Source organism: Sphaeramia orbicularis, chromosome 10 (assembly GCF_902148855.1).
Source record: "Sphaeramia orbicularis chromosome 10, fSphaOr1.1, whole genome shotgun sequence".
Lineage (NCBI taxonomy): Eukaryota > Metazoa > Chordata > Actinopteri > Kurtiformes > Apogonidae > Sphaeramia > Sphaeramia orbicularis.
In genome coordinates, this window is record NC_043966.1 from 20,998,761 (window position 1) to 21,016,648 (window position 17,888).

Here is a 17,888-nt window from a genome sequence, read left to right on the forward strand (position 1 = left end):
TTGTGTAATACTTCTATGTGCAGAGCTCTTAACTATGTCTGTTATTGCAAATGTTGTTTCTGTTCATTTTCTTGCAGTTTTTAACATTAATTGTAGAAGTGAGAAATGCACATTCTGTCAAGTTGAACCCAAATGCAGTTGAATAGAATGACCATCTCTTAAAAATACCTACCAGGGTTGGGTGATCTAACAATTTTAGACTGTGTACCTTAATTTCAGAGGGATTGTGTAATCAATAAAAGCTTGAAAACTTTTCTACTCAGTTTACATTCTTTTTAAATTGCCCATTTATTACTGTAACAAGTGGTGCCAGGCACAACAAACCCTGTCCTTCGTACGTATTGTAGCTTATTTTGGCATCGATCAACTCTTTCATCCATTTTCAATATTTATTAAATATAAAAAATTATATATGTGCCAAGTTTGAAGCAAATTGAAACAAAATTTATGTTTTAATAGACATTTGAAATTTTGCCCATTATAAGTAAAAGGGAAAAGAAAGAGATTTAAAAATGTAACAACACATTTCAAAAACAAGCTATCACTTAGATATTTTGCAGAGTGATGTACCTTTTACGTAAATTTAGTTAAAAATTTAAGTTTTAATAGCAATTTGAAATTTCGCCCATTATAAATAAATGGGAAAAAAATTATTTTAAAACTTCATGAAAAATTTTAACTTTGACCTACTTTTCCCAAAATGTAATCACATCTATTCTGGGTCACTGGCAATCTATAAACCAAATTTGGTATGAATTCAACCAATAGTTTTGCTACTAGTGTGTTAACAACTAAACAAACAAACAAACAAACCGAACCAAAAACAACATCCCTTGCCTCCCCTTCAGGGGGCGGGGTAATTATGGTATTATGCAGAAACCACTGCACTAACCTACAGGTTTGCAGCATTAATGTTCCCTGCACAGGTTGCTCACCTTGTGACTATATTTCAGTTTACCGCTAGTTTATAGCAATATTTCAATAATCTATCCACACTTAAGTCTTCAATTTGAGTCTTAAGTGCGTTTAAGGGTTATACTAGAGTGAAAAACAGGCTGCCACATTCTAGCTAATAAATCAAAACAGTACAGCTCTATGTACATTAAAACGTGTTAGTTTCTAAAATTATGCAAAAATGAAGAGTTGCTAGTCAGATAAAAATTATTGCCCACAGCTGAACCTCCAAAAAACCTGAGAAAATTAAAGGAAAACTTAGCTTGGTTATAACTTTCCTATATTTTTCAGGAGGTGGGAAAATTGTTATTTAGATCAAAGATTGTGATTTTACCTGAAAAAAATAATCATTTAATCTTTTGGCCAGATCAGCCAGCCCAGTAAACACATTAAAATGTTTCTGTTTATCAGTTTGAGAAGTTTACAACAAATCATTCCAGTGGCGTCCAAGAGTTTACACTCAGTCTGTGTTATGATTAAGAAGTGGTGCTTGGAAAAAACATTCAACCAGCAAGAAAAAGTCTGTAAATGTGGCTGTTGCAGTGGGTTTGATTATTGTCAGCATGAATGAGGCTGTGGTTGTTACAGTTACCTTGGCTCAGACACATGTGGGGTTTGTGTGTGCACTGGCCTGACATTATTTCCTGGCTTCATATTATGGTTTAATTTTTTTCTAAACTGCAGGGGTTTGTTGGCAGCACATCTGTCACATCTGTCAGAAGCACAGGGTCCAGGTTTTGACTGGTTTTACAATGCTCTTTTGGCTAACGCTGTTGAACCACAACTGCAGCTTAAATTGCGGCTGAACACAGCCAACAGGTCAGAGCTGTGGTCACAGCCATTGGCTGTATACTGTCAGAGTTTGGCCTTTTCAAAAGGAGCAACCAGCCATAAATGCATAATGTAAAATGTCACATCACCTCTCCATTACTCTCAGTCGTAAGTCATTAAAAATGGATCAACACAGTATCTGTAGTTGTGGATCAAGTAAGTATTTTCTACATTACAATATCAGGGGACAAATGTGAAGCATTATTTCATATTTTTATGGAATGAAAACCTATTTAACAAATTCAGAAACGCTCTCATATGAAGATATGTTTTTCAATACAATTTTTACAGGAAAAAAATACAGTTTCAACTCATTGGGGGGTGTGAAACATAGAAAAATGAAGACACGCAGTATTAATAGTCATTTCCCCTCGATTGTTTACTAGCCTGAAGATATTACATTGTTGTCTGAGATGCTACTATACCAGCTGGGACTAGCGTCAGAATTTAATTAAAAGCTATCACAGAAAGATTGTCCTCTTTCAGCAGCTTAGCTTTTGAAGTTAGAATTGGCAAAACAGTGTTTACTTCTCCCCAGAATATTTCCTATGATGAACAGTTTCTTTCCTGCTCCCTTTACAGGTGTTTCTTTGAAAGGAGTTGAACGTTAGTACTCTCCTTGTCACATTAGTCATTTTTAAGCACATATATATAATCTCAGTCAGAGGTTTTGCCATTCACTTCAGCTTTTCTACTTTGGAGGCAACAAAGTTAATTTAACACTATACTTGTACAGTCACAGTATAAGGAACAATTTTAAGAATCTTTATTTGTCAGAATATTATACATGTGAACCTCTGCTTTTAACCCATCACTAGCTGAGCGTGCACAAACACTTCACACACTGCAGACTAGGAGCAGTGGGCTGCCAGGTGGCTGGGGGGCAAATGGGGGGGACGCCTTAAGTGGCTTGCTCAAGGGCACATCAGCCAAGAATTTCTCTGGTGGTCTGGAGAAATGAACCATTCGGCCACAAGCCACTTCTGCAAAATTCTGGGAGAGATTACATCCTTTAACATATCATCAACCAGTCTCCTCAAAATGACACTAATTTAATATATAATGTGTAAATTGTTTTTTCTTCCCATATTTTTTATTATGTTTGTGCCTGAAACAAACTAAACTAAATTTACATTATAATATTTGTTACATAATGCAGCAAATGTAATCACTGCCTTGATCTTATTGTACAACTGTTATTCATATTGTGAAAGAAGTATCTGCTACTTTGTGGTCGTCTACAGGCTGAGAGAGGAGGAGGCGGGGTGGGTGATGAATATGCAAAAGCTAAGACTTTGTTGGCACCAGCAAGTGTTTACTTCTCAACTCCCATAGGTGTTTAGGATTAAGCAATAAATGAATGCTTGGTTGTGTTTAAAAAAGGTTATTGCTGGTTTAAACATTTATAAATGATGCATAGTGAATAGAGCTGCACAATATATCATTTGTGCATCGTCATCGCAATGTACGTGAGTGCAATAGTCACATCGCAGGTCCTGCAATGTAGGAGGCAAATGAACTCAATTTGTTCTCATCTAATTTCAACCTGGGTACCTGACACACACTGAGCGCACGATCCACCAATCACAAGTGTTCTTAATCAGTTAGCCGAAGCAGACCACGCCCCTGCACATGGAATGAGTCGCTGGTAACAACATTGAAAAATGAGCAACAAACAAGAGAAAATCACCGCAAACGAAGACTTGGTGCTAAAAAGAAAAGAGACGTCAGTTATCTGGAATAATTTCGGCTACAAGAAGGATGATATTGAAACACGTGTTCTTGTCAATAGTGCCTTGCCACCTGTCCCACAACAAGAGGAAACACAACTAATTTGTTTGATCATTTATGACAGCACCACACAAGTCGCTTTTCCATTGACCCTCAAATTGTGCAAATATAACTTGCACATAAAAATGTACCAAATGGAAAAACGACAATTTCGCCCAAAGTCTCATTTTTCGATTAAAAGATTTTGCGCTGGCAAGAGGTAGTTTTTCGGGCGTAGCGCAAAATGAATAGCACGCAAAACTGCAATGGAAAGACCTTTTTTCACAACTAGAGTCATGTGAATTAAAAAAACGGATGTTGACGTACGTTACAACAAGCGGAGAAGAAGAAGAAACATGTCGTGGTATGTGTGGACACACCAGGAAACCCAATTATTTTTTAATTTAGTACGAGATAGAGGGGTAATATATAATAATAATAATAATAATAATAATAATAATAATAATAATAATAATAATGAATATGTCTGTAAATCAACACCATATTTACGTTTGTTGCCATGTTTATGGAATGGCTTCTCGTGTCATCTCACGATAATAAATAAAACAAATCATTGCATTTGTGATTTAATGGAAAAACCGACAATGTGCACTTCTGTTTTTTTGACATTTAGTAAATACCGGTAAAGTTTTGCGCAGATGTCCAATGGAAAAGTGACTACAGCTATTATATCCTCCTGAGCTCTTTTTCATATTGCAATATGTATCAAAGGGTTTAAAAAAAATCACAATGTCAGTTTTTTCCAATATCGTGCAGCCCTAATAGTGAATCAGTCACATCTTTATGACCGACAATTTTGCCTTTTGATATTAGTAAGTATTATGTTGAAACTAGAAGCACTTGGAGAGCGCAGACCTCCGCCAAGGCTGATCAGTGACCCCCCCGTGGGCCCCCCCACGCCAAGGAGGTTATGTTTTTGCCACGGTTTGTTTGTTTGTTTGTCTGTCTGTCTGTCTGTTTGTCTGTCCGTTAGTGTGCAACATAACTCAAAAAGTTATGGACAGATTTTGATGAAATTTTCAGGGTTTGTTGGAAATGGGCCCCCCATGGGCCCCCCCACCCCCGATCACCACCAAAATTTAATCATTTCGTCCTTATCCCATTTCCAACAAACCCTGAAAATTTCATCAAAATCTGTCCATAACTTTTTGAGTTATGTTGCACACTAACAGACAGACAAACAAACAAACAAACAAACAAACAAACCCTGGCAAAAACATAACCTCCTTGGCGGAGGTAATAAACCAACGCAGGTAGATATTTGATTCTGACAAAATATAACTGGAGTTGCAAAATAATATCCAAGTGTCACTTTCAGTTTTCGCTTCACCTTGCCAAGCCGTACAAATGTCCTCTAAGATAAGATACAAAGAACTCTACTATTGCTGCAGGAAAATTCTCGTTGCATAAAAAAAAGTTTACGCTACACAGATGTGTCACTTGCATACTGCACATATCAGGTGTAGGTGCCTCCCCTGCAGAGAGTAGATAAGTTACAGAGTTCAACAGCCCTAAGGGGGGGAAGGTCTCCTGTGGCGTTCACTCATGTACCTACAGGGCAATCAGTCTTCTGCTGCATCTGCCTTGAAGTCCTACCAGCAAGACACAAACGGGTGAGAGGGATTGTGCATGATATTCAGGAGTGTTTGAGTATCCTCCTGTCAGATGCAAGTTCATCTCCCAGAGTAAAACCAGTTCTGATACGATGCTTCAAACAGCTACGGACTGCTGGTTTAGAATACAAAATGATCCAAACATCCTTATTAGCAGCTAACAATTTCCTTTTGTTTTGTCTGCTGTAACAGGATATTATTCACAGCAGTATACACAGTCCTCACAGACACAGGACGGCTTAGTATAAGTTGTTGATGAAAGTAAAAACAAGAAGGAAATGTAATGCAGAGGTGCTTAATGTATTGGATATTAGCCAGAAATGCTCCAAATTATGTGCAGTTAATTGTAAAACTAAAGAAAGATATGTCTATTTTTTTAATAATATAGGCTCAAGTTTGCTGTTTGATTTTGAAATCTGACGTTTAGCATTTACATATAACGTTTTGCTTTTAATTCCACTGCAAAAACACAAAATGTGTCTCCATGGCAGATACATCATCCTAATTGGGCCTGTTACTCGCACTGTAAGGGCACAAGCAACCTGCCACGAAACAACATAATGGTCCTTCAAATGTAAATGTTGAAAAGTTTAACAATCTTCACCCTCAGACAACAGTTTTGGTGGATTCACAGACAGTACATTTTAGAAAGTTCACATTATTAAAAGCCAACTATGAGGAAGAGAACAAGTGCTGGCAATGCTGTGTGAATACAGAAACACTTATTATTTTGAGGGAAAGTGTTTCTTTTCTTAAACTGCTTCACAATATAGTTTGTTTATTTGGATAATACTACCACCGACCTACTGACCCACCTCATTAAGACGATCACAATAGAATAGAATAGAATAGAATAGAATAGAATAGAATTGAATTGAATAGAAAAGTCAATCACAGGTGCATCAATTCATATCACAACCAAACCAGCTCCTAAAATGCATTTGCCTCAAAAATGACATTGCATAAATCACCAGCCAGTCTGTTTGCAGATGTGAACTCAGGTTATACTTAAGTACAATGTGTTGCTGTAGGTGGATAATTAGCGGTGGCTATATATACTGATTGAGATATTTTATGGCGTCAGGGTCAGGGTGAATTCTACGTCTTTTCCCTGAAGGTACAGCTAAAAACACAGATTTACGACGATGATTAAGTGGAGTCTTTGTCTTTGTACATTAACTCATTTCAGCCAAAGCAAAAGCCTGAGCTTCGTCCTCAACTCTGCACATCACACAATCCAAGGGGACACCACGAGCCCCGTCGCCTCCCGATGATAATTCTCATTCTCTGATATTTCCATCGGTGACTCATGATCTCTCACTGACTGAAGGCAAGGACAGCAGAAATCCTTGGTGCCATTCTGTGTCCTTCGTAACTGACTACACTTGGCCCCAATGAAGAACAATCCACATCAGATGACCAGATAATGTGGGCCCATTTGAACAATGTTGTGATCTCCACACTGTAGAATTTACAGTAAATACTAGGTAAAAAAGTTGCAAATGGTGCATGCATCTTGTTCTTTGCAGCTAATGCCAATACACACTGTCCTGTAACTAAATACTAAATAAATAAATAAATAAAGTGCTGTAAAATTGTTTGCTAATTTTTTTTTTCATAAATATATTTATTGTCCATTTTCATTGTTTTATAAGAACAAAAAAAAAAAAAAAAAACCACATCAAAACAATCCCTACCACCCCCCACCCACACGATAGCATCCACTCTCAGTGCAACAAAACATACTTGACAGACACAACTTAATTGACTATACAGACAGGTCCTTTAAAAATTGCAAAAAAGGTGTCCAAATCTTATAAAAGTCTTTGATCTTTCCTTTAGCCTGGTACGTCAGCTTTTCCATTGCCAGGTTAGAAGACATTTCTTTAATCCATTGGTTCGTTGTGGGTCCTTGAATATCTTTCCATCTCAAAGAAATGTCTCGTTTGGCTTGTAATAAACAAAAATTTAAGTTTCCTTTTTCCTCCAATTACTTGAAACTTCTCAGGGAAGATGTGCAAAATACAACATTTTGGATCCACAGGAATAACATTCTGTAAATCTATAAATTAAATTAAGAGTCTCTTTCCAAAAATTCTGAAGTTTCTCACAGGTCCACATACAATGAAACAAAGTGCCTATTTCCTTATTACACTTTGTACAAATGTCAGGAATGTTAGGATTAAAACGGTGTAGTTTTGCAGGGGTGACATATGTTCTAAATAACCATTTGTACTGTAATAGTCTGAACCTGGTGTTAATTGTTTGTGTTTGAGCTATAAGACAGGCCCTCTCCCAGTCCTCTACAGATATTTCTGTTTGAAGGTCATTTTTCCAAGCTGAATGAGAAAGAGAATTGTCCTTCGTACCTGCCAACAGCGCATCATAAAATTTGGACAGAAGACCTTTGTTATTACAATGGTTCTTTGTGATACTTTCAATAGTGGATAGAGAAGGTTCTAATGTAATTGTTTGCTAATTACTGTAAAAATAATTGCAGTATATGACTGGATACGTTTTACAGGTTTTTACTGTATATAAATTGTAGCAATGTATTGTTGTTTGATATTAGAAACAACCATTAATTGTAATTTACTTTTTCTTTTATTTATTTTTTTTAAATTTTGACTGCTCCAGTTTGACTGTAGCCATGCTAACAGCGCTAACAAAGCCTGGACTATCGGAAGCATTTCTCAATGGGGCTAATGCACGCAGCTAGCGTTAGCTTAACTTAGCCAGTTTTTTGCTAGCTAACATTTGCAAAAAACAGTGCATTCTCAGTCCCACACCCTGTATATTCCCAAAGAAACACGACTAAGATAAATAAAATAATGTAAAATACAGACACTCACACAAATAAACATTTTTCTTACTAAAATGCTGGTTTTGACATGTCTACGTTAAGTTCAAACACACAGTCAAATTGCATTGCATGAAGTTACAACTTGAATCACATGTTCATTTTGTGGACTAATAATGTCTTACTTACACTTTATTGAGTGGATGGATGTCGGATTCGCTCCCCTGTGTCTGCCTTCATGTCCTCTTTCACGCCTTCTAATACTAACAGTGTGTAATTGTAATTTGTATCGTTTACAGTCAGGACCAAGTGAAAACACAACCATCCTGTAATTTTACAATGAGATACTGTGAACAAATGCTTGAAGTTACCGTAAATATTTTTTTTACCCATAATGCACTGCGATATTCAGTTATACCTTGTAAATTGTTAGAATAAGAAGCTACTATGATTTTTTTTTATGCAGAAATTACAGAAATTTGTCACAGTGTGCATACTGGTGAAGTCTGCATGTGTGATAGAATGGTGGTAGACACAGCAGCTCAAAGTAGAGAAGGAAAACCTGTCAATGTGTAGCTTGTAGGGAAAATACTCTGGAAACAGCAGAGTGTGGGAAAGAGATTTAAACTTGCACAAAGAGAGAGAGAGAGAGAGCTGAAGCACAGTTCACGTTCTGTCTAATGAGTCTCCACACCACAGGGGGAGTTTTGAAATCAACTGTATGATATGTTAAGTTTCTGTATAATCCTGCTTTAACTAAGGTTGAGACAAATCACTGTGTGTCCAAGTGTAGTGACCAGAATGCTGTATTAGGAGCCTGAATTATCAAAAACTATCATGTACCAGGTGAAAGTATATGTGTATCTGTTTACCTTATTCACTTTTTTCATCAAATATTTCCTGATTTAAGCAGGATTTATTCTCAGCTTTAAATACTTGAATGTCTACTTATTTTTACAAAAAATTTTATGAATACAAAACAGGTTTCTTTGCATAAAAATAGGCTTATATTTTGTAAGACGTGATACTGGGAAAAAACATTTTTTTTATTGCTTGTGCAAAAATGTTGGGCACTGTATGCAGTGTTCAAACTTCATTTTTAATATCGACAGCAAAAAGGCAAGGAAATAAACAAGAATCTCGCAACCGCTGGAATTATACAGTTGAAGAACATATAAAAACCTAAGCATTATGTAATTAGAATGAAATATGTTATAATCATGAAAACTATGTTTTGTAATTTAAATGTAACATGATATAGCTATGATTCCTGTATTTTGCTGATTTGCTCTAAGTTGTGTGACATACTGATAATGGAAGGTTACAGGTTTAAAGGGTGTCACAGATGGGTTAGTTTGCTTTTTAGGAGGGTAGAGTGTGGGTTTAGAATGGATAAGGCAGGGGTCGGCAACCCTGGTCCTAGAGAGTCACTATCCTGCATGTTTTAAATGTTTCCCTCTTCCAGCACACCTGACGGTCATTATCAGGCTTCTGCAGAGCTTGATGATAGGCTTATCATTTGAATCAGGTGTGTTGGAAGAGGGATACGTCTAAAACATGCAGGATACTGGCTCTCTAGGACCAGGGTTGCTGACCCCTGGGATAAGGGAAGACTAGGGATAAAGATAAGAGTTTATGAGGCCTGGGGTGAAAGGACAGGGGGTAAGAATGAAGCAGTCAGGTATATCGTGGGTGATATACGAAGGTATTGGCTGAAGTTAGGAGTAGGAAGACGACACCCCATAGAAGAGCATAAAGAAGCAGGAAAAACATCATTCGGGGCTCTTGAGGATGTCTGTTGGCCAGGAAGTCTGATTCTCTGTAACCTTGGGGGACCACAGATCTGTGTAAGTTTCATTAATGTTCATTAACCTCCTGAGACCCAGGAAATGTCAGCAAAGTACAAGCTTTTTTGTTTTTTTTTATTAAATAAGTGCCTATTTTGGAAACATCATGACGGAACAGTTTTTTCAGATACAGTTTTTAAAATTTATATGGAATGTCCTTTGTGGTGGACAGTTTTCTTTTCTTTTTTTTCTTTTTTTGTATAAAGTTGTGAAACTCTTGTCCACAAATGTGGACAGAAAACCCATAGATGGGTCTTAGGAAGTTAAAGGTGGGGTAGGAGATCTTAGAAAAAGATGGTTCAAGCAAGCTTCATTTTGAAAATACTCAATTCAAAAGTCCAAACCCCTTTCTTCAGACATCTCCCTGAAGCCACGCCTCCAGAGTACTGGCATGTGCAATGCTTGTTCCCAAGGGTTCACGAGCGCTGCACAGCAACAACTCGCCTGGCTCCAGCTCCGACCCCGGCTCCGATCCATGCATACCTCATTCAGTCTCCTCCAACACCCCCACTCTTACAGAACAGCCCCAGTTCATACCTATCTGCCTAACGTTACATTTCCTAGTGATTTATGTTAGTGACAAAACAGTTTGCCGGTGAACTTTCCATCCTAATATAACTAATATAGCCAAGCTCTGGCTCTGACTTCTTTTCCTGTACAAGCACTCCAAACCTCTGAGAATTCATTCATGAAGAGGGGTAAGTGCAGAAGGGGGGAGGGGGGAGGGACAAATGGCAGTTGAGTTTGATCGACATATCACCATTCAACCATTTCAATTGGGCGCTTAAAATGATTGGATGGTGTTTTTTCAGTCCTGTCCGTTCCACAGGGGACTACTTTTTTTTTAAATTTTTGTGTTAGAGTATTTAATTAATTGGTTGTAAATGGGGTGTGAAGGGGATTTTAAGCAATATAGTAAAAAATGCTCCAGGAAAACATCTCGCACCCCACCTTTAAATGACTGATTCATTGTTATCCTTAAAGCTTGTTTCAGGTCTGTTTTATGGTCAAGGTAATAACCGATGTAACGAACACGGGGGATAGAGAATTGGAGTTAGATTTGTACGTAGAATCCCAACACAACAAAAACTGGTACATGTCAAAACTGCAACTAATTTTGACTTGAGTAGAGCAAAATGGGAAAAAAAAAAAAAAAAGGGGGGGGGGGAATTTCAGCCAGATCATCATCATCAATCCTGCAACCCACTGGGTCAGATGCAACTTCATCGAACACTTCATCTCTTCTTTTAATTTATTTGATATTCGATTTGTCATTCGTAACGAGGAGATGGGATCCCTTTCAGGTTTGACATCCACGCTAGACGCTTGCGAAGATCTCCTAACCCTATCATCTGTCGCCCTCTCAGACTACGATATGAACTTTGTTATTTATTACGCCTTCACTCCTGTTTCTCATTTCCTCTTAGTCCATCCAGTCCCAAACCTATCACACCAATCCAGCTTGTGCACCGTTTTACATGACAATCATTTTTTCAAATCTCTAACAACACACCCTGTCTCTCACTTCCCCCTCTCCTCTCCCCTCTCCTCTCTCATCTCATCTCCTCTTTCCTATCTGAACCATTTCTCTCCATCTCCCAGCCCCTTTCCCCCACTTTACTAATCTCCCCGCCGCCTCCAACTAAATGAATCACCCTCTCTCAATTTCTTGCTCGCATTTCCCCTCCATCCCCAGTTTGCTCCATTCCCATTTTCACCCTTCATCTTCTCTTTTTCTCCACACACCTTCATCAGATTCGTCTTTCACACCTGTCTATCCCCCCCTCCTCTCTCTCCACTTCAATCCCTCCCTCTTTCCTTCACTCCTCCCTCTCACACCCTCCATATGTGGCTGGTAGGAGAGCATATAATTTCTCAGAGGAGGTGCTGTCAGTTGGCTAAGAGCTGCTCTCCTTGCCCCTGGATCCACGAAGCCATGACTCTGTTCCGCTTCAGGATTATGCAGATCTTAATTCCCTCCCGCTCACACCTGAGTTTGGCAGGGCATGAAATAAGGAAAGTGTTGCACTGCAAATAAAAGTTTTGCCACCAAGAGAGAGAAGAAGAGGAGGGGAGGAGGGGAAAGGGATGGTTGAAGTGGGTGGATAAGGAAAGAAATAGAGATATCAAATATGTGTGGTAGGACTGAGTCAGCCACTGGAGAAGATTAGACAGGAAAGGATGTGCTGATGTTTCCTCCAGACGCACTGACAGGAGGTTTCAGCTTTTATTAGAAAAATTAATAATAAGTGCACATGTATTTCTATTTTAAAAAATGCGTTTAGAATGCATGCCATCTAAGCATTGAAGGGTCTGTTTACTAAACTGGAGCGCCTTATTCACACACTGTTGGTAAATTGATCACCGTGGGAGTATCAGACATTCCACTTAAAGTCTAATGTTTCCTTTTAACCTCTTCCACCGACCCGGTAATCCAAGAATTCCACAGGTAGTTCCGAACCAGGAAAGCTCCAAGACATGGTTTTGCATTTTATATTCACATTCTACAAAAAATAATACGTGCATTCGCTTCTAATTTTACCCCGACACCAAACTGTCTTCAGAGTTAAAAGCAGGAGATGGCAGTTTGCGCCGTGCGTAAAATCCGTGCGCATTTCGCTCCAGGTCTGCACGCATGCACGTTTTTCTTGTTGCGCTTTTTCCTTATTGAAAAGAAACGTCAACAAGACCGTTTATATGGGTTGTTTGAGGATGACAGGCTACCTATAAACGTTTTCAACGCACAAAAGAATTAAATATTAAACACAAATTCAGGATTATCTTGAAAACTCCGCGCACTTGTTAAATAAAAAAAACAAAAACAAAAGTCTGTAATATCTTTGTTGGGTGCGATCAGGTTTTAAAGTTAATGTAAAGCTGTTGATATGAGAGGAAATAAGAAATTCACACAAAGAGAATAATAAATGTTAATGCGCCTCACCTGATAAAGCCTCCTTGGAAAAAGCAGAAAGACAAGACGTACAGAATCCGAATGACCTGTGGGAGCATCCTCTGGCTCAAAATCGCTCCACAGTCCCGTTGAATAACTTGCAGGAATAATTTCGGGAATCAGCAAATCCACTGAGCAGCTTGTGAGACAGGGCTACAGGAGGAAGGCATCGTCTCTCTCAGTGATCCAAGCTTGTCTTTGGGGAAACTTCTCCCCCTCCCACCAAGTCCAGAGGGTTGCACACATCCACACAGCAGGCTGTGCGCTTCAGGCGGCTGGACACCACTGGTCACTCTGTGTGTTGGTGCGTGTGTAGAAGGGGAGTGTCGGTTTGCGTGTCAGTGGGGATTTTTTTTTTTTTTTTTTTTTATCTTTTTCTTCTTCTTCTTCTTCTTCTTCTTCTTCTTCTTCTTCTCTTCTTCTTCTTTTCTGACAGTGTACTTGCGTCTGGGTGCTTTTCATGTGCGTTCCCCCCCTCTCTCTTCACATGTTTTTACCTTTAAAGGAACAGTAACTTTTGTTTTGACGAGCCTCCTTTTGTAATTAGGCTTAATGAGGATGGAGGGAGCGATGGTTATAATGATGAAGGAAATTACAGAGTCGAGCTGTGTGACTGTGTGTGTGAGGAACAAGCTTTAATGAACACCAGAAATGAGGAGAAGGAGGTGTTGAAGGAGGGTGTGTTCAAAATAGATTTGTGTATTCTTGCAAATAGAGTGTAGGGATGTTCAGTGTTTTATTTATTACCTCCATCAGTGATACAAGGTACCGATTTCCAGAGGTGTCAAGTAGCGAAGTACAAATACTTCGTTACCTTACTTAAGTAGGAATTTTGGTTATCTATACTTTACTGGAGTATTTTTCAGCCGACTTTTTACTTCTACTCCTTACATTTAAAAAAAAAAAAAAAAAGTCTCGTTGTTATTTAATTTCACCTTGTTTTCATTTTTGTCATCGTTCAAAAAAAAAAAAAAAAAAAAAAATCTGGATAAATCACCATCCAGATAGAATGAATTTGATTGTGGTTGGACGAGGGGTATAAACATATGGGTGCTTCTATGAAACTGGTTCCTAAAAACAGGACAGAGGAGGTAAAAAAAATTCAAACTAGATGTAGACTAATGTTATGAAGCAAGTTCAGAAGCACTTTGGGTCTATTTTAAAAATAAATATTTACTGAGATAAAAGAGAAACTATTTTTCAGATAAAACAAATCTTTAGATAGATAGATAGATAGATAGATAGATAGATAGATAGATAGATAGATAGATAGATAGATAGATAGATAGATAGATAGATAGATAGATATGTTATTTTTTAAATATAAACTGCACGTCTGGATTAGAAAAACCACTAGGATTGACAAATTTAACACAGTGTCTGTATTTATAGCGCTATATAAGACTATTTCGAGCCATGTTTTCAAGATCAAATGCACTGACACCTAGGTAGCTTTTCCTGTCCCAATTTTGGTCCTATTTTTGGCACCAATATTGTATTAAAAATTCATTAATTTTGGGATGGCTCAGAGCAGGTGTATAATTTTTTTGCATTTATCTGCGGTCGTCATTAGATAAATCCTGGGGTAAATTTGTCTAAATTTCTCTTTTATTTTTGGGTCTAAAAGGTTGGCAAAATGCCAGGTACCATAATGAACCCAGTTTCATAAAAGCACCCATATACCATTCCTACACCCTACTGGTTTGTATGCGATCCATTGCACCTGACTTTTTGCACCATTCCAATACTTACAGGCAACTACTCAACATATCTTCTGCTCCATGAAACACACATTACTGCTCAGTAGTACACATTTATGGTCCTTTAATACATTTGCATTGGACAAAAATGTGTTCATTTTCAATGGGCATACATGTGGCTGAAACAGGTAGCCTAGTGCATCCCAAATTTTTCAACATTAACATTTTAATATAACATTATAGTCATTATGGCCTTTAGGAAAATGTTTCTTGGGGAGGTGGGGTAGTGCACCGTAGGCCCCTGGCATTTTTCCCCTTACATTTACTTTTATACTTCTAGTAGTTTTGAAACCAGTACTTTTACACTTTTACTTGAGTAAAAACTTGAGTTGATACTTTTAAACCCTAATATCTGTACTTCTACCTGAGTAATGAATGTGAATACTTCTGACACCTCTGCCAATTTTCATGAAACCTGGTGGAAAGGTGGGGCATGGGTTGACAATCCACCTCTTAAAAATTGCAGCAAAATCAAGTCATGAAAAGGAGAAAATTAGCCTAAACACACAAACTTCTAGTCACTTGTGTAAACCCCTTGTTTTTCTTTGTAAATGCATCTCTGTGTGGGTGGATTTCAGATGCATAGTAAGACAGGGTTATACATCAGTGTATCCACACTTTAAAGTGGCATTAAAGGCTAGATATATTAGAGATCACAGGTCAGTAACACAATGTGATACATCGCTCACGGATATCAAACTGCTTCCACTGCAGTCATTTATCTTTTAAAGTGAATCCACCAAGCTGAGCCAGTGCTTCATAAGTACGCAGGTGTCATTGTCTTTTAATTCTATTTGTGGAGGAAAACACTGTTAACCTTTACCTTCACCAATTACCAAGGCAAGGATCAGATGTCCTTCTTGTGCTGACATATAAAATGGTATGAGCTTGACTTTCATCAGTGAAGGAGTGCAATATATGTGGTGTTTTTATTGAAACGTTTCTTTTTAGAAACTATGGGTGAAATGTGATCAAGTGCAAACTCCAGTTTATTTTACACTGCTATGTATTGCTTTTTATTTCTGGCCTGCTGTAACAATCCGAGAGGGCAGTGGTGAAGTTTACCTCAGAGGATTAGAAAGGTAATCATAGGGTGAGTGGATGTGGTCGCCAACATTGTTGGTTGGCGGTGGAGCCCTGTCATGAGTCTGGACATCTGAGATCAGTGTGGTACTTATCAGAGACCAGTTCCCAGATTTTAAAGGAGAAACTCTTATCACTGAATTATATGTGAGTTATATGAAGTCTTATCATTTGTCCATGTTTGGGAAATTTCAACTACGTGTCTCTTCTTCAAGCCCATAAATAGAGTTGAAGGGATGTTAAATCTCTCCAGTGCTGAAAATGATGTTCTTTCCTAGAAAATTTTGCTATAACAGCAGAAATCATACATATAAGATAATCTTGGTAAAGCAAAATCAAGATGAGCTCTCTGTTGTTAGTCAGTTAGATGTATATTTCAGTTTTTGTTCTCTTATCCACTCTGTCAAGCTGAAAGCCCTGCTCATGTAATCACCATCCATATTTAGATTTATAAAGCACAAAGATGAACAATATGTCTGTTTGTATTTAGATGAGTTGAGTGGGTGAATAAAGAAAGGAAGAATGAAAGACAGAGTTAACCACTGGAACAGATGCTAGGATGCTATTCTGCAGACAAATGGACTGGAGCTTGCCCTCTTTTAATACCCAAACAATTAATATGCCATGCATAAATGCAACACAGCCTGCAATTCTTGTTTCAGTTTTTGAAAAAGACATCTAATATGCTTGTTTTTTTTGTTTGTTTGTTTTACTGTCAAAAAGCCGAGGATGGGTTCTTTTATCAATAAGGCTGTTTGCCTTATTCCCATGCTGTGCTGGTGTATGTTGCTCACCACCCTGTGAGTATGTTTAACTGAGGTCTAACATTTCCTTTTTAACCTTATCCAAAGGCTACGAATCCCACAATCAATGCAAGATCTCCACAGGTCGCTCTGATCCAGGGAAACTTTAAGACATCGCAGGTTTCTGTTTTAATGCAATGTATGAAAAAATTAAGAAATGAGTAAAAACTCAAAATAAGTAATAAAATGAGTTTGAGATCTTGTAGTTATACTGGTCTACTAGAACAAAAGCCATGTTACTGGCATCTTTTCAACATTTATTTCTCACTCTGTCTCATAGGCATTGTGTATTACCAAGGAAACACAGAAACTAAATAAAAATGCATTCTCCAGTCTTTGAAAGTCTCTAAGCTAATGCCAGGAAATAGACAGGTCCCAACATGCATTCAGTAAATGTCCAATATAGAGACTGAAATACATCACTGTGTCCAAGTAAGTATTTAACCCATAAAGACCCAAATATCCACCAACTACCGAAAGCATCTACTGATGTACATTGTTTAATACCTGTTGATCAACTAATCCTATCAACATGTGTAAATAATTGGTGTAAAATACAGTTTGTCATCTTTTCATGGTCATCAGATATGACCCATTTGGACATTCAGAGGCTCTGTAGTTACCGTGGAAACATCATCATCTTCGACAACATTGATTCATCAATAATACCCATGGATAAATGACAGTGGATGGAGACACTTGGTTTTACGCTTGGTTAATGAAATATTTTGCTTAAAGTATAAGTGAGTTTTCTCTGTTTCTAATATTAAAACAGTCAACTTGAATCTGAGCTTTAATGAACATCTACATGGTCAGAAAATTAAATATGGGAAAATGTGGGATTTTCACTGAAAAAACACAATATACAGAGAATAATATTATAATAAATGGTGATAAATTACTTATGAAAGGTTAAACAGAGAGAAAAATTCATTTAGGAACTGCTACAAAAGTAGCACTGGGTCTTTATGGGTTAAAGACATCGTAAATGCAGCACAAACAATAAACATTATGTGCCATTTTGCGCCTCTTGAACCATGTGCAGTTAACAACATCTTGGATCTGTTGTGTCTCTGACCCTATCCATTTTGGCTTTACCCATAATGCCTTAGTGGCAGTCATTTCTGCTCCAGTCATGTGATCCACACAAAGAATAAACTTTATACACAAAGCATTAACCCATAAAGACCCAAAAATCCACTGGCAACTAAAACCATCTACTGACCTAAAATGTTTAATACCTTTTGATCCATTTATCCTTTCTATCCATGTAAATAATTGATGTAAAACACAGTTTTTCATCTTTTCATGGTCATCAGATATGACCCATTTGGACTTTCAAAGGCTCCGTAGTTACTGTGGAAACATTGTCATCTTCTACAATATTATAAAACCCATGGAGTTAGATAAATGACAGTGGATGGAGACACTTCTTTTAACCTCAGTTAATGATATA

General features: G+C 37.7%; 1 protein-coding gene across 1 annotated transcript in view; it reads right to left on the reverse strand.

Moving 5' to 3' along the window:
* Window positions 1-13,122, reverse strand: part of glra4a (glycine receptor, alpha 4a) — a 65,055-nt gene extending 51,933 nt beyond the window's left edge. The window contains exon 1 of the mRNA XM_030146431.1: window positions 12,778-13,122. Within this exon, the coding sequence (XP_030002291.1) occupies window positions 12,778-12,845 (68 nt within the window). The 5' untranslated portion in view covers window positions 12,846-13,122. The remainder of the gene's footprint in view (window positions 1-12,777) is intronic.
* Window positions 13,123-17,888: the final 4,766 nt, after the last annotated feature.